At 40.5% G+C, this 20,873-nt stretch overlaps 1 protein-coding gene across 4 annotated transcripts in view; it reads left to right on the top strand.

Moving 5' to 3' along the window:
* The window catches only part of PPP3CA (protein phosphatase 3 catalytic subunit alpha), a 204,066-nt gene that overhangs the window by 169,347 nt on the left and 13,846 nt on the right, over nucleotides 1–20,873 (top strand). For 2 of the 4 annotated variants that reach the window (XM_077300770.1, XM_077300773.1), the window contains exons 9-11: nucleotides 5,011–5,136; nucleotides 6,855–6,929; nucleotides 15,575–15,601. In XM_077300770.1, coding sequence (XP_077156885.1) covers nucleotides 5,011–5,136; nucleotides 6,855–6,929; nucleotides 15,575–15,601 — 228 coding nt within the window. The remainder of the gene's footprint in view (nucleotides 1–5,010; nucleotides 5,137–6,854; nucleotides 6,930–15,574; nucleotides 15,602–20,873) is intronic. The other 2 variants (XM_077300772.1, XM_077300774.1) reach the window with 1 other exon arrangement.

The following is a 20,873-nucleotide window of genomic DNA, read 5'->3' on the forward strand; positions in this document are numbered from 1 at the left end:
TGTGCATGTTTGCCCCTCAAGCAGGGGGCATACATAGTTCACCTGGATCTATTTACAAATATAAAATATAATATAAACAATAAATATAAATATAATACATTCACCACAGATAATCATTGTGCATTGTACCGACATCATCTGTATGTATCTTGTGCATTTGCTGTTCTTATAATCTTGAAAAGTCTGACATCCAGAGCCAAATTCTACATTAATGAGAGTAGCTTTTCAGCTATGAAATTCATCTTCTCAAACTATTAGCCAGTTTAGTGGCTGTACAAATTTGGCAAATGGAATTAGAAGGATTAATAAGAAAGTATGCATTAAGCCTTCTGAGAGCTGCCACTTCGAGTATCTTGAATAGTTCAAATTGCAATTCAGGAACTCATTTAAACAAAGTTTGTGCATATCATGTTAGAGAATTATGTTAAGATTAGGAAACTAGCATGGATTCAGAACTGTACTTGGATTGGAGTTTAATCTCTGCTCAGCCATAGGTTCTGTGTATTTGAGCCTCTTTTTCCATCTACATAACAAGTTTCATGACCTACTAATGCAGAAATATAAAACTTAGCCAGGCTCAAATATGTTTCCAGTTTGTTTCTCAGCAATCTACAGGTTCATTAAATAAAGAAGGTTGATAAATGAAGACCACCAAAATTTTCATTCAGCCAGTTGATGATTGTGTGTACATCATTTTTATTATGACTGTCAGCTGGACGAGTAAATGGTTTCCACTGAAAAAACCTTGTATTGGTGGTGATGTAGTTGGTACGGAGGTCCTGTGTTATAACTGTGACTCTTTCACACATACAGGAGCTAGTGAAAGTAGTGTAGTGGTTAGAGCATCTGTCTAGGATCAGGGGAACTCCACTCAATCAAAAAGCCTTTCAGCCTTACCTACCTCACAAAATGGTTGTAAGATAGATGAGAGAAGAACTGTGCCCACCACCCTGATCTCCTTGATGGAAGTATAGGATAACAATGCTAGAGATGGGTAGACTGTTATTTGATGTTGTCATCAGATACGCAATTGCAGACTAGCTTTCAATGCTCAAATGTTTAGAGTCAGCAGCTTTGTTCTCAGTTGTTTAGAATGTGGGCATCCTCAATAGATCACATTGCATAAACAATACAGAACTGCCATCTGCTAGTGGAGGTTATTAGGTTGCCATTTGTGAGTTGTACAGTTCACACAGTCGATATTATGATAAGAGTTCATGTAGCCACATTTCTCAAACAGCTAAAGGAGAATGTGGCTACATGGCATGTATCAGAAGACCCTCTGTGCTATCCTGAAAACCTCTTGTAAATACATTGAAGTCAATAGACTACTCATCACACCTTCCAACTCTGTTTAAGATTATTATGTTAGTGCTAGAATTGTAGATAAGTAGGATTAATATAGACAGGACTGTGTAGTGAACTGGACAGTTTCTATAGTGTAGAAATACATTCCTCACACACACACACACACACACACACACACACTACAATACTGGAAACAATCAGATCATAATTCTACTAGTAATAAAGCCCGCTGTATGGCGAATACAGCGGGCGCTAGAAACTGACCTTGTCGGGCGGCGGGGCTCACGGCGGCGGCAGCTCTCTTGGGCGGCAGCTGTCTGAGGTGTCGGCCTGACACGGCTTTGTGCCTCTCGCCGGGTCAGGCCGCCAGGCAGGGAGCCCCCAGCAGCCGCGCTCCACGCGACTGCCGGGGGCTCCCTCGGGCGGCAGCCTGACGCAATGAGAGGCGCTTTGTGCCTCTCGCCGCGTCAGGCCGGGAGCAACTGTGAGCCGCGCGGCTCGCAGTTGCTGGGGTTGGGAATCAGAGGGACCAATTGGCAGGCACAAAGCGCCTGCCGATTGGTCCCTCCGATTGTCTGACCTGAGGAAGGGTCCAATCTGGACCCTTCCTCATACCGGACACATCCCAACCCAGAACGCCTTACTGTTTTATTTAGTCCGTGGCGCCACGGGCGGTGTACAGATATTATTAACTATTAAGAGTTTTTCTCCCATAATAGGCTACCTAATTACCTTTTTATTAAAAAATGGCAACTCTTGGACATTAATGTTAATGGCACAGTAACTCAACAAGAATACATGGGCCAAGCTTTATTCTTCTCTGATTGTTTCCGCATGGAGGACTCACTCAGCCATCATGCCAAGCTGTCCCCTGGTTTTTTACCTTATGATAGCTCTCCTGATCTTTTCCAATATCCAAATGGGGAAGCCTTTTGCCTACTTTCTCCCCCTGTCTGTCACAGGATATTTTTCTGCACAAGGAAATAGAAGTGAACTCCCTCCCCATCTGAAATCATTTTTGACACCCTTTTTTAGGTTCCTGGAGAACTGAAAACCTGAAAAACCAAGTCACAGTATATAATTCCTTTTCCAAAACTGGAATCCTCAATGCTGTTTGAGAAGCTGTGAATGAGGTCCTGCAAACTAAATTGAGAACACAAGGGGTAAGCTAGCAAAACTGTAGACACCTTTGCCAGCTTGCCCTTTGTGTTCTCTAATTATCTTGCAGGACCTCACTCACAGATTCTGAAATGGCACTCTGGTGTGCCTGTTGTTTTTAATGTATAATGTACCCCCCAAAAGTCCTTGCTTGTTAAAACAGTGGCATAACTCAATAAACCTGTCTGAAAGAAATTTAAAAACAGGAAGGGGCAGGTCTTGCCTGCATAGCTTACCACTCTTGTCCTGTTCCCTGCCCCTGCCAAAAAAAATCTTGTATTGCTAATGTCATTGTGATGCAGTCAGCCTTCTTTTTTAAAAAATAGGGAAAGGTTGTGAGGGTATGTGATGGAAGTGACAAATGGTGGTGGGGCGCAAGGGCATGGAAGGCATGACTCGGGATGGCCCACGTTTTACCACTTCCTCATTGCCCAGCCCCAGCATACACCCACTGTATCCCGCAGCAAAAAAAGAAAGAAAGAAAAAGAACATGTGTTTCTCCGTATTCCCTTGACTGCAAGGAACTGAGGGGGCAAATTGTGCCAGCTCTAGGACCCCACTGGAAGGGACCCAATTCCATGTGGAAGTGGGGGGAAAATGGACCCAAACAAATGCGGTACTTAATCGATTGCACAGAAAAGATCCATTAGTGGCTATAAATTTTTATTTTCTGTTCTTTTCACAGTGATTGGTTATAAAGCATGTTTCCCATTTGCTTTTTTGATACCAACCAGGGTACATCTTTTCCTAGCCTTTAAAATAAAGGCAGCTTTTTGAAAAGCATTTTAAAATTTGTTGTTTCAAAATGCCTGTATTTAAGTGTTGTATTAGAGGTATAAATTATTAATGCACTGTAAGCTGGAGCAGCTTTTAGATGTCTTGGAATGAATTATTTATTTCATCACTTCATAGTTTTTAAATACTAAAGACATTTGTATTTTTGAGCCAGCTATTCTTTCAGAGGGATTTTTAAAGATTTTTTTTCCTAGGGCAGCTTTTAAAAATGCTCCCATTAGTTTTCCTAAATTATAAGTATTAGGTTTTAATGTTTCAAGCCATGATGAGATAACACTCCATACTTTACCAGCTGGTAGGTATATGAAGCAATGTATAAGCGTCTAATTAAAATGCATGTTTACACATTTTGGCATCTGCTTTGATAATAATTGATTTTATTAACCAACGTATATTGAGCTGCATATTTATATGCCATTTTTATGTGTGATTCCAAGACCTCAAGGTGAGTTAGATGGTTGTTCTCCAGCCACCCCCATCCATGTGAAGTAGGTTAGTCTGAAATACAATGATTGGCCCAAGGTTACCCAGTATGTTTTATGACTGACCGGAGATGAACCTGGGCTTCTCTATTCATGGTCTCACTTGCTCAACAACAATGTCACAGTAGCTATCTTCAACCTTTGAATATGAAAGAAAGAGTCATCATAAGTGGTCATTAGGGAATTACCAAAGCCATTTTCTGAAACTGCTGGCAACATGGTTGCTTGTTTAAAATTGTGAGCCCTTGTTGCATTTTCTAAAACCAATATTGTTGTGTCCTGAAATATGATCATGTTAAAGACAAGGCCTACTTTAAAAAAAAGAATCATATGTCCTGTTAGTCCTATTTCACCTCTTAATTGTGGAATGTCCTCTAAACAAGTGCAGTAGAAATCTTTGGAGTTCATACTGTTCTAGGACTATTTCTGTCTTTCTCAAATAAAGGGGGGCAAAGTAATTACAAAGGTATAATGACTAGATAGAATTATAACAAATCCTTAGCCACATAGAAGCTTATCAGCACTTCTACCACTGAATGTGTATCTGCTGAAATCTTTTTTCCCCCTGTTGAAACAGGTCATTAATTTACACAAAGTTTAATCTCTTATCATTGGCTCTGCCATTCCCCCTTCCCCAACATATCAATGTCAAAGTTTTGCAAAGGATCGCTTTGATCTAGATAGGACACATGTTCCAAAAAATTCCTTCTTATACTTTGATCACATAATGTGTGCAAATGATGGATTAGAAAAAATGGTTATGCTTGGTAAGATTGAAGGGGTAGACAAAGAATAAAGCTGGATGGGTAGAATCAAGGACATAAGTAGACTGACCTTACAAAAACCCAGAAGTGGAGCAATCGTCCAGAACATGGTCGGAAGGCAGAGGTGTGCCCACCCCTTCCTGTGCTTACCCCCTCCAGACCCATCATTGGCCATGGGTGGGGGGGCTGGTCAACATGACCATATATGCTCATATCACCCAATAAATGCTTAACAAATTTTAAAAATATATTAAAAATAAATCGACTCTCAGCCATTCAGGAATCCCTTCCAGGGCAATCAAGAACTCCCATGGTTTCACAAAGCCCTGGAAGAGAAAGCCTGTGCTAGAGGAATGGGCTTGTAAGCATATCCATTTCTAAAACATCTTTTGAAGTATCTCTGCCTATCATCTAGTCATGAGGTTTGTTCCCTACAAGCCAGCCATAATTAAGGGTCATGGCCCCAGTGGATGCTGATGGTTTCCTTTCCCTTTCTTTTGCAGCTGCAGTATTGAAATATGAGAACAACGTTATGAATATCAGACAGTTCAACTGCTCCCCTCATCCATACTGGCTTCCAAATTTCATGGATGTTTTTACCTGGTCCTTGCCATTTGTTGGTGAGAAAGGTATGTTAGATATTTTCTCTATTGTTGACAATGAGGGAAGGAAGTGTGCATGCACTGGCATTGAAAGAAAGTGTATGTCTAGCTGTACGAGAAAATCTGGCTCTTTGGAAGTCTTTCAGAAGATCTCAGAGGATAACAACTGTTTTATGATCAGGGGGGATGCAGCTCTTTCTCCCAGTTTTGTTTCTGGTGGGAGATTTTTTGGTAGCAATGACTTAATACTTTTGATAGGGGTTGGGCGCCTCGGCATCCAAAGGGGCCATTTGTGCCCAAAGCAGCCAGCGGTGGGGGAGGGAAGAGGAGGCGTGGGCACCAGCGCCTCCCCCCCCCCCCCCCCCGGCACCATGGCACTGGCTGCTTCATGCAACAGCCATTTTGGACATCAAGGCACCCAACCCTACTTTTGATGAAATCTTATTGGAAGCCAGTCACAGTCTGTCAAAACTCTCAGCCCCACCTACCCCACCTACCTCACAGGATGTCTGTTGTGGGGAGAGGAAGGCAAAGCAATTGTAAGTTGCTTTGAGACTCTTTAAGGCAGAGGAAAGCAGAGTATAAAAATCAACTCTTCTGCATGAAGCATGAAAACAAATTATAACGTAGCTGTTATGCCAGGGTAATACAAAATGAGGCCTTTGACAGCAGCCCTTCTTGGGGCAAGGTAATGTGAATTCTTTGTTTAAAACCAGCATGCCCAGGTAGAAGATTATGATAGTAACTGCAAGTCCCCCCAGTGTGTGTATTTTAATTGTTTAACACAAGGTGCAACAAATTTCAAGTTAAAGACGATTGTAAGCTGTCAGATCTTTCTTCTGCATATTGTCTATCCCTTCTGCCCCTTTTCCCAGCTCGTATCCTCATTGCTTTGCAACTCAAGAGTACAAAGAAATAATAGTTTTTAACTGGATTATATAATAGGCAAAACTCTAATTTGCATGGTCCTAAGCCATCAGGTTCCAAGGGCTGTTTGTGGCACAGAGCTCATGTTAACCTAATCCAGCTACCCTGTTTGTACCCTTTTTTCTGGCCCTTTAAATTAAATGAAGACGGCAGCTGCTGTATTGCACTTCTGTGCCTTCAGAGTCCCCCAGACAGACCCCTCCAGTTATCTTCTTGTTACTATATCCCTTCGGTCTTGCTGCCTTTGGGCAATCTGCTTTGAGAATGAGAACTGTCCTTCTCCTAGCATCAAGGTAATGATTTCTGCTCTCCTGACTGACTCTAAAGGCCTTTGGTGTCTCCTTTAAATGAGGCGACCTGATAAGTCACATATCTGGTAAAAAGCAGAGATCCTTCTGGTTCACGACAACTTTCTTTCAGTTGACCCAAGCACTGCCCTGACCGTTTCCCTGAGACTGTGAGATGTAGTGTGCTACACTCTGAACAATAAGCGTCAGACAAAAATGTACTTTTATATGCAGACACTGAAAGGGAAGGATGAATGTATTTAAAAAGAGGAGTCTTACTGTACTATTTGACAGTAAACAGTACTAGCCATCCCTTATCGCCACCCAAGAACCTGGCTTTCACTCTCGCCATAGTCTTAGATATTATAGTAAGCATCTTTGCTATTCACATTCTGTGTGCGGTGGTCATTCATGAATGCTGTGGTCATTTTGTGCAGTGGTCATTCATGAATGCTGCTCTGTTGGCCATCCTTTAACCTACCCTTTGGGATTTGTCCAGCTCTCATCTCTGCCATTTGATTTCCTTTTTAGTGACAGAAATGCTGGTCAACGTGCTAAATATTTGTTCAGACGACGAACTTGGAACAGAGGAAGATGGCTTTGATGGTAAGAATCATGTGCCTTCTGTTGAAGAGGTTTGCTCTGATTAACATTTCTGCCTGCAAATCTTAATCTCTTCATTAATCTTAAAGCAAGCCTGGAGAGGGGGTAGGATCTGGGAGAAACTCTGGAGCACAGTTAAGCTCTTCTGAGCTGGCCAAACTGACTCTCCTGCTAGACTTTGGTTATGTGTTTTATGCATGGTGTGTAAAGAGAGAATAGGAATGCATATGTTCTTTTGCTCCTCTTCAGACTAAAATGGCAAAACAATTTGTCACATATTTCATTCCTCATATTAGCATTTCTTCTCCCTGTATCCCATAATAGTTGAGTATGGGAGGCCATGCTGGGTAACGTGGTGCTGGGGGATGGGGCAGACAAGTGTCCAGTGTGACTCTGATACTCTATTTAACAAAACATTAAATTGCTCAATTGAAGAATACTCTGTGGCAGTGAAAGGGGCTTCCTTCTCAGATTCTAGGAGAACAGTAGTTGATCAAATCCAGATTTGTGTAGCGATGCAGGTTTCTTTAGCAGTCAGTCTGGCCGAAGTCACATTGCTTAAGATGGAAAATCTTTGCAGTCTTTATTTAATCTGACTTGAAAGCAAAGTTCCTCCCAGACACCAAAATAGCAACCCAGATTGCTGCTGTACAAGAAGATGACCATTAATTTAGATTTAGACAGGTTTAAAAGTGGCCTTTGTTTTCAGAAGCCCACTGGTGATAAAATCAGACATCTCCCTTATTTCCTGCTTGTGAGCTTCCTAAGGACTGGTTGCTTTAGGAGATCAAGATATTAAGAGTAGAAAGCACTCAACTCTTGATTTAGCTCTCTCCACTGGGGTCAAAAATAGTAGATCCAGGTCTGAAGGCTGCTGCTAAAGGAATGGGTGCCACCTAGAACCACAGAACTAGAATAAAGTATATAGGTTTAGTTTTTATCTAAATTGTATCACTTTTAGTTTATATCTAAGGATCAAACTATATGATACTGGCCAATGCAGATTTGTAAAAAGCCACAGCAGCCACTAATAGGGAAAGGCAATTTCAGAAAGGAGCAGTTTGGAGTAGAAAGGGTGCTTAACCCTTTCACCACCAGCAGTTTTCCCTTGGCTGCCAAGCTTCTAGACTCGTGTTTTTTCATCCCTGATTACAGAAAGATGCTTCTCTGGATACTTGATAATGAGGGGATTTTTCCTTTCTGTTGCAAAATAGCAACTAATTAAATTCGTGTGTAAGGTTCTTCCTTCTTTAGAAAGACTATGTCTTTAAACCATCGTAAGGCCAGAATTCTTAAACACACACAAGTAGATTTCAAGTGAGGTATTTGTTCTTTTCCCAAGCTTATTTATGTGGTTCAACAAATGCAGGTTGGCTTAATTGCCAGACATTCTTTATAATCACCCCTGTGACTCCCTCAGCTGGCTAAGGGCTTGAGAGAGAAGCAACTTCCATCTTATTTGTACAGGAAAAAAGAGAAGATAAGGCATGACCAGAATACCTTCAAAACAGCACGAGAAATTCCTGCTGTTGCTTCAGGTCCCTTTAGTATGCTAACCAGGGGTCTGTGGGGCTGATAAGCAAGTGCTCCCTCTCCCTGGTAGTGCCATTATGGAGATTTTGGTTTAGTGGTGTTGCATTGAATCTCTAAACTGAAATGTACAAAAAGGACAGGTGGCTTTTAGAATGCCATGACTCCTATATTTCTTCTCAGCATGGCAAGCTTCACTGGAGGCCAGCAAGCATATATTGCAATAACTTGGAGTGTTTCAATTATCTTATAATCCAAAGTCTTTTAAAACGGTCATTATTGAAAGCTGTACTGTTCTAATGAAAAACCACTGAATTGTTTTGAACATTGTTATTTGAAAGTGTAGCTCCACTGATTCAAGAGTCCAACTCCGTGTCTCAAATAACTTTTTGCATTTGTATTGATTTAAATGTTCAGGAGTGGAGCAAAATGCTACTCTTTTAGAAAGCTTAAACTTGTGTGTGTGTGTGTGTGTCTCCCTACTAACAGTAATTTTTTACAATTTCTAAATGAAAAAACTTTTCACTCAAGAACGTTAAGAAAAAGTAAACTTAAAACTGAATTGATTTTGAGATGTCTTGTTTATAAAATATCACTTCCCTTTCCTGATGCCATTCCTTGTTCCATGTCATTGGGTTATGCATCCATTACAGCGCAGTCATGTATACTAGCTTTATCAAATACGTATCGTGGGATATCACGTGATATGACCATTCCTGGGCACGTCAACCCACCCACCCATTCCCAAAATGACCAGAGATGGGCCTGGAGGGAGTGGGAAGGGGAGAAGCCCCTGGTGGGTGTGTACAAACTGTGTCCTCTCACCCCTCTATTTTCCATATCACCCGAACCTGTTGGCCCCTATAAAGATAGAGTTGGGTCAGACATGACTGTCTCTGGTTAGTTTGGGAAAGCAGGAACTGACTTTCAGGTGATCATCAGTTTCTTCTTTTTTTTTTTTTTTTTTTTATAATGATTTTTTTTATTTTCATAAAGATAGAAATATAATCATCATTTGAGAATATACGACCCCACATTGACTCCACAGTGATATAAACTTTTGCCCAAAACTCTAAGAGCCATGAGTCTAAGAGCCGTCCACATTTCCACTACATTTAAAAAAAAAAAAGGCCTGTTTAGATATACAAAAGAAAAGTTATTATTAGTCAACTTACTTGAGAGATCGTAGACCTCACATTAACTGCTTGATACAATCTAAGAGCTATCCTAGCAGATATTTCTAGGTTTGAGTTAGATGCTTAACATTAAACATTTCTTATAGCACAGTATGAGTTTTGGCCCTGTATCAATACCCTGATGAAGGGAGAGGGAGAGGAAAGTAGGGCTTTGCCTTAAAGATGTACAAAGAAAAAAAATTACAAAAGGATTTCATAATTTCTCCTTATCCTTAATACAGATACATCTACAAACCATTTATACTTGACCCATTCTAAGAGCCATCCTGACAGGTATAAGTTGAGAGCTTTGCATTTTCTACAGATCAATATGGGCTTTGGCCCTATAACAATACACCAATAATAAAAAAAAAAAATAAGGGGGGAAAGCCCCATTTTATATTTCCAACGCTAACGATTATATTACCTATATGCCTACTAAGAAAAAGAAACAAGAGAGAAAAAAGGCACTGCTTCCCCTTTTTCATAAAAGTAGCAATGTAGAATACAGTATATGTTGTTAATACAGAGAATAATAACATTTCCAGGTTTAGATTAAATGCTTAACATTAAACATAAAACAATATAAGCTTTCAGTCTTCTATAGCTTCTCCTTATCCTTGGTTCTGATACATCTACAAAACAATTTATGCTTGACCCATTCTAAGAACCATCCTAACAGATATATTTTCAGATTTAAGTTGAAAGCTTAACATTAAACATTTTCTACAAGTCAGTGTAGGCTTTAGTCCTAGGACAATACACTAATAGAAGAAAGAAAAAATAAGGGGGGAGAACCCCATTTTACATTTTCAGCACTAATGATTATATTACCTATATGCCTACAAAAGAAAAGAGACAAAAAAAACAAGAGAGAAAGAGACACTGCTTCCCCTTTTTCATAAAAATGGAAATATAGAATACAGTATAACATTAAACATAAAACAATATGAGCTTTCGGTCTTCTTAAGGGGGTCTCATCTCGAGGCTTGCTACATCTTGTCGTTCCCGTAAAATTATATTCTGTCCCATAGGCCTTTGGCGTAGAAAGTGCAGTTGTACTCTTTCCCGCAGAGTATGCATCGATAAATCTTGAGGCCGTTGCACCTCCTGGACTCCAGTATCAATACAATTTTTTCCCCAGAGAGATCCTTTAAATCGGTTACTTTCACTGCAGATCCATATTTCTTTTGATTGATTTTTGTACACTGTTGCTTTGAGATGGCTGTATGTCTTTTTAAAAAGGGTGTCCTTATCTGGGCTGCAGAACTCCGGCATCCCATTTTCCGTCTCCAGAATTTCAGATTTCTCTTCTACTGTTGGTTTTCCACCTTGTTTAGAGCTGTCATCAGCCACTGTTATTGATCCATTATTCCTGTTAAAGACGTCTTCCTTGGCATCTTGGATCTCCTTGAAGATATGAATTTCAGATTTCTCTTCTGCTGTTGGTTTTCCACCTTGTTTAAAGCTGTCATCAGTCACTGTTATTAATCCATCATTCCTATTGAAGACTTCTTCCTTGCCATCTTGAATCTCCTTGGAGATATTTTTGATCAATCCATCTAAGAATACTTTGTAATCTTGGGTTTGTATCTCTATTAGATGAGCCAATCTTTTTAACATAGACATGATTTTGACTTTAAAAAAACCCGGCCTCAAACAATTTTACAAGTGGCCAGTAGAGGTCCTCTGTTTTATCCTCTAATGTTCCGGCACAGGCATGTGACGTATTAAAGTCAGTTAAGGCACAGAGTTCTCGTGAGATTTTCCCATTCACAGCTCTTATCTTCTTATCTTCGAAAACCAAAACAATTACAATAAGAGCTTTTGCCAATTAATTCGAGTTGATTTGAGTCCTTCTTCTGCTTAGTTAGGAGAATTAGCCTGCCTCTTAACGAGGTGGCTTCAGGCAGAGCAGAGTAAGAGGAGGGGGGAAACAAAGGGCTTTGATGCAGGAAGAAAGACGAAGAAAAAAAAAACGAGAGATACTTGCAGTAAATGATGTTTTGGAACTCAGCCGATGTCCTCCCCTCAGTTCAAAGCGTTCATTTGTGGTAAATCATCATGTAGGGTTGAAGCAGATACTTTAAGATTAAAGAAAGAAAAGAAAGTCCGAGGTAGAAAATGGCAGTCGTCCTCTGGACCTGGAACGCTGACAGCCTATAATCCAGGGAGATATACTCCCTAAAGGATTGGAGACGGCCCCAAGAACTTCCTGGGTAGAAAGGTGAGGTGGGGTTTGCGTACCCCTCCTCTTTTCTGCCAATTGCTTGCACAATTGACCCCTGTCAGGCTTCAGAGATAGCAGAGCAGATGCCCTGCCACCCTCTCAGGACGACATCTTTAGCCACACCTCATCAGTTTCTTCTTTTGATGACTTTTTCTCCTGTAACTATTTAATTTAAAAATGCAGTTTAACACCTGTCATTTACTGGGCCGTACATTCTACAGGATGAATTCTGAATTCAGATGGACAGGGTGAGATTCTGATAACTTATGTAGTTAAAAAATAGGCTTTCTATGGTTTCCTGTAGCTGTTTGTTTTGGCTTGTTAAACTGCCTTCCTTAAGGAAAAGGAGGTAGAAGTCTGCAAATATAGTACAATATATTTCACTTTATTTCAGCTTATACGCTTTGTTATTTATCATCACATAGGTTTTGTGGGTCAGTGTTAAGCAGGGTGCAGATTTTTCTAAATGAGTTGTACATGTTGCCTAGCAATCTGAACCTAGTGTATAGAAGCAACACACACCTTGACTTACTATTCTAATTAACAGTGTTCCTGGCTTGGGTACATTGGACTGAAATAATTAAAGACTTTAGGTGGCACTAATTAAAATGAAGCCGTTGCAAGACAGACAGCTTGTCATACAACGTGACTTCATTTGTCTTCTCCGTCATCAACAGCACAAGAACTTTTCTTAATTATTTGGGGCTAATTTTATATTGCTTTGGTGCAACTTTGCTGAAATATAACTGTAGCAATTTTTAATATACATTCAGTGGATCAGCTGTGAATATTCTCGCTTGAGGAGCTGGTTAATACGCATTGGGGATAAAATAAGATTTAGTCACCAAACTGCTACTCTCTTCTGGAGAACCGTCTGCAGAGCTGGATTTAGGGTTATGTAAAGAAGGCTATGGTTTAGGGCAGGGGTAGTCAAACTGCGGCCCTCCAGATGTCCATGGATTACAATTCCCAGAAGCCCCTGCCAGCAAATGCTGGCAGGGGTTTCTGGGAATTGTAGTTCATGGACATCTGGAGGGCTGCAGTTTGACTACCCCTGGTTTAGGGCCTCCGTCAGGAGAGTCTTCAAATAAGGGAAAAGACTATAATTTGTGCTTTTATGAATGCAAAAATAAGGCTTTCATATTCATATTTTCAATGTACTTCATGTGACAAATAAGTATTTCTATAGCATGTGACCACTTAAACTGCTAATATGAGGATATGAGCTGGGAAAAGGGGCAGAAGGGGCGTCATTGTGTCACAATCTGGCCCTGGCTGGCCATATAATGGCTATATATTTAAACAAGCCTTTTATTTGTAGCAGTTCATGAGGCTATGCTGTTGTTTTTTTAAGATAAGGTGAAAATTGCTATTAAAGAAAATGATGGGAATAAACTGTTGGTCTTGTTTCAGGCATTTTGTTTGCCTTCTAAATCACATTTGGATGTCACAGACTAACTACAATTTGTTCCTAATATGAATGAAACCAAAATTTTCCTCTCCCCTTGAAGCCAAGGTGGGCTTTTCTAAGGGACTACTTCCTTTAGAAGATTTTGGATGTAGCCATAATTTTTTGAGATACTGGAATTCAGGCCGTTTGAGGTCTTGTGAACCAACTGGAATTCTAAATGACAGTTTAGTGCTTGTTTAAAATCCTAGTGGGTGGGAACATATTAAATCTCATCTTAAAATGTTCAGATTTGCTCACCATAACAAATCCATGTTTGACAAAGGCTTCCTGAATTGAGAAGCCTTCAGTCTTGGTCATGAGGGAAGGTTTGCACAAGCCCAAAGATTTCACAGTCATGTCATACAAAATTTGTGACTGGTTTTTCTCTGAATATGGTCCCACAACTATGTTTCTTAATTATCTGCGGGCAAAGGGGTTCCACACTAGTTTATATTTGATGGCAAATCATTAACTAGAATCCGAGGGACACAGGGCTAATGTTGATGGATGAGTAATCAAACTCATCAAGTGAACTTTGTTGTCAGTATATCTTTCAGGTAATATTTAAAGCACTGAAAGGTATGAATTTGGAAATATGACAATCATGATCAAATTAGTCTTTCAAGTATGCTCTGCCCTCCTTAGCTCAAGACTATCTTTGTAAACAGCAGGGATTAGAATCTTGATTACATACATCACAGGTGAGATTTTCAAAGCTGGGATGTGTTTTGGTGCTTTAGATCCTAAACTTCTTTAGTGTGAAGTTGTTAATGACAAATAGCCTTACTGGGTGGTAACTACATAACAAATCTACCGGTAGCCATGTATAATATATGAAAGACAGATGTTTTCTTATTCCACATCTTTCATCTTGTTTCTCAAAATGCCACTACATTTTTCCTCTTTTAAAGAGTCATCCTAAGTAGAATTACCCCTAAATCCATTCTAAATCCTTAGAAGGATACAACTGCTTAAGATAGCCGTGTAACTAACATAGATGGTCTTCTGGGATTGTAGGTTCTCAGGGCTCTGACAGAATTTTGATGGATGCAAATTGCTTGTCTACCCAATTTAGCACATAGTAAAATGGCACTTTCCATAGCACAAATCAACTAATCACTGAATAGTCACTGCAAGTAGTACTCCTATTAGTTCTTCCTATTCTCATAAGATGCAGGCCACAGTCCTTATCAATATTTACTTTTTAAGATCAATGAATTTTCAATTAATGTGTTGGATCTGAGTGTAATGGTACCAGTGGCAGCTGGCCAATCACGGATGAGTGCATCTGCTTTGGATTCAAATTATTAGCCATATATATATTTGATTTCAGGAGCTGTAATTTGTTTAAGTTCCCTTTAAAACTAGTAATGAATACTGGGCATGATTATTGCAGTAAATAGGTGTGTGGTGGTGGGGGGGGGGGGAGGCTGGAAAGTATGGAAGTGCAATTCCCCTGAAAACTATTCCTCATTCCTTTTTTGCCTTGACTTTCTTATTGGAAAATAAATCTGAAGAATATTCCCTTTATCCAAGCAGCATTTTAAGTATTTTTAGCTAGAGTTTTTGCCTTAAAAGTAAGAAATTTGTTTTCAAGAAAGGGTCAGATTGGAGATGGACCCCAGAGACTGCAAGTACAAACAGGCTTGGCAATCACCAGGTAGAGCCCGTATAATATAGAATCTGCAGCCACATGTGCACAACCTTTCCCTGTTAGGGGAGAAGCTGACAAAATTAAGGAAAGAGATGGGCGAGTGCAAGTCAAGTGGAAAGTGAGGGTTCCCTCACTGACCCAAATGCTCAAGCATCAGCTGCCAATCACTGCTACTAGAGGCAAGTGAAAACGTGCAGCCAACTTCTTCATGTTTGTGGATGGAAGTACAGTGTGACTGACATTCATTCTTCCTTGGACACTTCCTGTGTTGATTGACATGTGAGGCTTGTGTCTTTGAAAAGATCCCCTAAAGTAGTGATTGCATGCCATGGGCAGCATGGTCAGCAGTGGACCAGTTTTGTGGTTGCCTTGCTGCATTTTAGTTTTCTGCACAACTTTACTAACAAGGCTTTGAGCTGAAGAGTGTTTTCTTGTCATAAATCTTTCCATTCCTTTTCATTGTTCCTGGCCTAATATGTTTCTTTTCTGTTTTTCAGACTTTACTTAAGCATTACTTTCCCATTGATGTTGTGTTTTATACATTTTTTTTCCTTCTTTAATTCTCCAATCTTCATCTGTTTCTTTTTCCCCCCTTTGGAATTTCATAAGAAGATCCTATGTATGCACAGAAGAAAGGTATTTCTAAAGGGGGAAGAAGGGCTTAATATGCTGTTGTGACTTTTCCAAGTACTAAAACTCAAGATTTTCCATCCTTAGCACTGAATCTTGCTTTTTATATCTCTTAATCCTACCAGGTTCTTGACCCTCTTCCACCCACCAGTACATACTTATCTTGACATTAAATATTAACCATGTGACTAACCTAGAGTCAGGGCAAATGCTATGTCGGGCTCAGAGAAGCCCAGAGTACATATGGCAACTGACCAATATCTTTAATCATGCTGTCCCACTTTTGAGTAAACTGGTGGGGGTGATTTAAGGAGCCTTAAAGGTGCAGGACTAGAGATATGAAAGTTGTTATTCTCATAAGACAGGGGTAATCAACCTGTGGTCCTCCAGATGTTCATGGGCTACAATTCTGGAGGACCACAGGTTGACTACCCCTGCCATAAGATTTTCTTCCACTTCATTTTCTTTTCCTGGAAAAAAGCTCTTGGAAGATAGGAATTTTCTGTCCCCTGCTCAAGAGTCCCTTTGGCCCTTTAAATTACACACCATCTTTTCAATGTGAATTGGGAAAATACATGTTGCTATCATGTGTAGTTTGATCCATAGAGACAAAGAGCTTCAATAATGAATATTACAAGGGCTTGATTATAAAACCATACATCTTATATTATTGCAGAAATTTAGAATTTGAGCCAACCAGGAGGCATTTAAATTGGTTGCTATGGATCAGCTAGTTAATTATCCTAACACACACATTTTTAAATTCATGGACTATGAAAGAGCGCAAAGTCCAGATATGTGGTGACATACATTAATGGTAACCGTAATTTAATCCAAGTGCCCGCACTACTTACCTTAGGCCTGTAGTTCTAGTAATAATGCTTCTTTATTAATACAGTCTTCCTATACTTGAAAGCCAGTTAACACTGAACATAAAAGCCTGAGTCCAGTGGCACTTTTAAGACCAACAACATTTTATTCAAGGTTTGAGCTTTCATGTGCATGCATACTTTTTCAGATACATAATGTGCATGCACACAAAAGCTAGCCAGAATGAGAAACAGCTCCACCTCCAGGTGGCTCCAGTGTGGGACAGTTGGTTCCATGTCCTCCAGCACCATCAATACTTTGGTAGTTTCTATACCATTTCTTTATGGCTGAATGGGGAGATTATTATGTTTCAATGTTGAAGTCAGTTCTGCCAGTTTTCTCCATGTAATGCTGCTCTGTCCGTGACAATGTCAAGGATACCTCCACCCCTAGTTCTGGAGATGGAAGAGGTTGTCCAGGGCTCCAAGGCCAGTTCCATCATGGCATCAGAACCGAGTCCTGATGAAAGAGTGGGAGAGTTGATCTCTTTTTCTCCTACAGAAGATTTGAAAACGTATGGAGAGCAAATGTTTGGGATGGCTCAATCCTTAGACACAAAAGTAGCCCCCTCAAATCACCTAAAGATAAAATATTGGGCCAGTTCCATTCCATTCACATCCTGTCAAAAGGAAGGTTTTTATAGGATCAGACAGGACACTGCTCCCTTCCTGACTACATATTCTCCACTGTTTTCACTCATCACTGAGGAGATGCAGTTTGTCAGGCTCATCATGCAGCCCTGAAAGATAAGGAGGACAGAAAAATTGACACACTGGGAAGAAATATCCATTTTTTGGCCTGCATATATCTAATAATCAAGCCATAATGGCAGATTATTAGCTGTATGGGAGAAATGGACACTGTACCTAGAACTGATCCCAAAGACAAGAGGGCATTAGTCAAATTCATTCAAACTGAAATAACTCATTTGTCCAAACAGCAAATCAGTATGGACAGGCATGGGATAAAAGCGGTAAAAGCCACATCAGTTATTATTAGAAGGCATGCTTGGTTGAGATTTATGGCTCTGCCATTACAGACCAGATAGAGGGTCAAAGATCAGTCATTTGAAGGGTCCACTTTCTTTTTGCCGGAGTGGGGGAGATGAGAGTCCTGCTTAAATAAAGAATAATAGGCAAGCAACAAAATCTCTTGACATTACGGCCTCAGGACCTCCTAAGTTAAGCAAAGATGACAGTACTTGATAGTAAGGTAAAGGTAAAGGTATCCCCTGTGCAAGCACCAAGTCATGTCTGACCCTTGGGGTGACGCCCTCCAGCGTTTTCATGGCAGACTCAATACGGGGTGGTTTGCCAGTGCCTTCCCCAGTCATTACCGTTTACCCCCCAGCAAGCTGGGTACTCATTTCACCGACCTCGGAAGGATGGAAGGCTGAGTCAACCTTGAGCCAGCTGCTGGGATTGAACTCCCAGCCTCATGGGCAAAGCTTTCAGACAGCTGCCTTACCACTCTGCGCCACAAGAAGCTCTTACTTGATAGTACTGGCATCCTAATAGTAGGAAGCAGCATCTTCTACATGATGCCAGCAGTATCCTGCACCGTCACTTCTACCCCCTCAAGCCTCACAAGCGTCCCATGATTAATTTCATAAGGCCAATTTTTGACAATATGAACCCTCAAAACCAATCATAGACCTGTAAGCCAGAAGAGAGGCACAAGTGGGGAAAGCAGTGTTACATACTTTGTTCCAGTAATCTCATATAGAGCATTAGTAGATCCATAGTAGATCCATACTTTGTTCCAGTAATCTCATATAGAGCATTACACTGAGATCCAAGTAAGTTGTTCGTATCCCAATGTAGGACAGCACAGAAGACTGAAGATGAAAACAGGGTTGCACTTATTTGTAACTGATGTTCATTGAGTGTCTTCTGTGCAGGCACACATTCCCTCCCCCCTGCTCACTTTTCTTTGCTTGTAGCAGCTCAGGTGGAACTGAAGGAAGGAAGTGCGGCTGCACTGGTGCATGTGACCGTTTGGGTGGATATGGGCAACTCCATTCCAGGGCAAAGCATCCCCTAGTGGTTTAACTAGAAATTCTGTCCAGCAGCAGGCATACATACACGCAGTCCCAATACGTGCCTACGCAGAAGACAGTTGATGAACATCAGTTATATGTAAGCACAACCTTGTATTCTTCTCAAATCATCAGGACAGCCAAAGCATCAGCTTCTACTTTATTTTACACACTGAAGCTATATGCTCTTGTTCCACCATTGATGTCCCTACCTCTGTGTTGTGCCATGCTAAGCAACAAGAATGGCAAGGAGAAAGAATGTTAAAGTAGATTATGTTTATATTCTGCAGCCACTAAAGCCAAATGTGTGCAAAGTTAGATCCATGTAATTTGTTGGGATGGGAGCTTATATAAGACACTTTTTGTACCTCTGATAATGGAAGACAATTATGAAAGGATACTAAGGTATCTATCGTCTGTATTCTGTGTCCCTTCTATGGAAGCAAACTTAATTTCAGGCTCTGGGTGATATATATAGTCAGTGACAAGATGAAAGAAATGGGCCAGAATAAAACAAAATTATGTAAATAGAAGGGATATGCAATATTTGTTGCTTGTACTAATCTAATTGTCTTTATAAGCTTCCTTTCCACCCTCTGTATATTTTCGTCTGTTGCTTTCTCTGTTTCCCCCACCACCACCATTTGCTTTTCACAGGCTATTTCCTCTGTCTTTTTTCCCTAGCACTTCTCACTTTTTCCCCTCTGTCCCTGTATTCCTCATTTATTAAAGTTATTATTATTATTATTACTATTATTATTATTAGATTGGTTACTCGTCTCTCTCCGGACGCTCGAGGCAAGTTACAGCAGATAAAAACCCCAATAAAACAATATATTAAAATCACAAAACAACAATAAACACAGTTAAATACAATAAACCAAGATGCAGCAAAAACACATAAGCCTAAACTAATCCACCCCTAATACCCCATCCTGGGGGGGGGGGGGTGGATAGAAGGTGCCAGTTGGTCTTTGCTACTGCTTCTATAATTGCTGTGGGGGGGCCAGATCGACCTTGCGGCCCAGCCTCATCCAACGACCTGGCGGATGAGCTCCGTTTCCAAGTATATTGTCTTGTATGCAGTTTTTAAGTTGCAAGCTTCAAATCTAAGTGAAAAATCCCACTCCTTACCCCATCCATGATATCTCTCAAAACTTCATCTCTTTCATAAAATGATCGGTCTGTATTTAACTGGGCCATAGCTTGGTATAAAGTCACTAAAAGCATAAAATACACAAACTAGCATGTTCAGACCTGCATATTACCTAACAACAATAGAAACCCCTTGCATTGTCAGCATGCCAAACACAATTTTTTAGTGCTAGAGTGTCACTGGCCCATTATGCACAGAGGGAAAGGTCCACATTCTGGGTGGAATGGCGTCGCCTAAAATCACCGATAACACATGGTGCCAGCTGCAACCGGCCTCAGATTCTGTGCAGGCCGCCGAAAAAGCCGCATTAGCGAAACGCGGAAGAAAGCGGAGCTTCCGGGCGACCGGGGCACAACCAGAAGCGGCGCCAGAGTCGCCGCGTGCATAATCGGTTACTCTGGGTTTTGCCACCGTTGTGTCCCATCCCATGCATAAGTGGTTTGCTTTGCTTCTTCCCCCTCCGCGTTTTCCATGTGACCCGAAATCGCCGTTTCGGCAGCTGTGCATAATAGGCCACTGCTAGGCATGTTTGAAAGCCCTCTTTGTGCTATCTTAAGCAACCAGCCCATTTTAACTGTTTGTCCAAAATTTGTCTTTGGGGTATGTCTAGTCTAGCTCTCTAGTGTTCAAACTGAGTAACTTCACAACCATTCAAGCATATGGTAGCAAATACCATCAGTGACATCTCTTCTGTTACGAAGGACTGAATATTGATTCATGGCCTTTGCTGAGAAGTGTTATCTAAAGCATTTGCTGCCATGGGGCTCATGGGAATTGTAGTCCATGCAAATCTGGAGGACCACAGGTTGATTACCTCTGATCTAAAGCACTATCTAATGTCTTGGGGGGAGGGGGCGTTAAAAATGCTTTCCTGATTTTTAAAAGGGAATTTTAATATTTTGACATAACTTTTCCCATCTCTTGCATGTTAAAGCTAACTTCTTGTCCTTGTTTTGCAATTTAGATATACTATTAAAGGATTTTAGAAACTAATCAGTGGTTGTTCTGTGATAGGTGTATTTTATTCCCTTTCCCCTCACCATACAAGCATACAGTACAGTGAACCCTTTTGCCATCAGCTTCAAACCAAAATGTCCAAATGTACGGGAGATCTTACATTTGATACCTTCAGTCATGGCATTGCCCTGTTAATTTTAGCTGATGGATAAATTAAGATCATATTTGTTTCCACAGTTGTAATCATAGTTGTAAAA

Source organism: Paroedura picta, chromosome 10, assembly GCF_049243985.1.
Source record: "Paroedura picta isolate Pp20150507F chromosome 10, Ppicta_v3.0, whole genome shotgun sequence".
NCBI lineage: Eukaryota > Metazoa > Chordata > Lepidosauria > Squamata > Gekkonidae > Paroedura > Paroedura picta.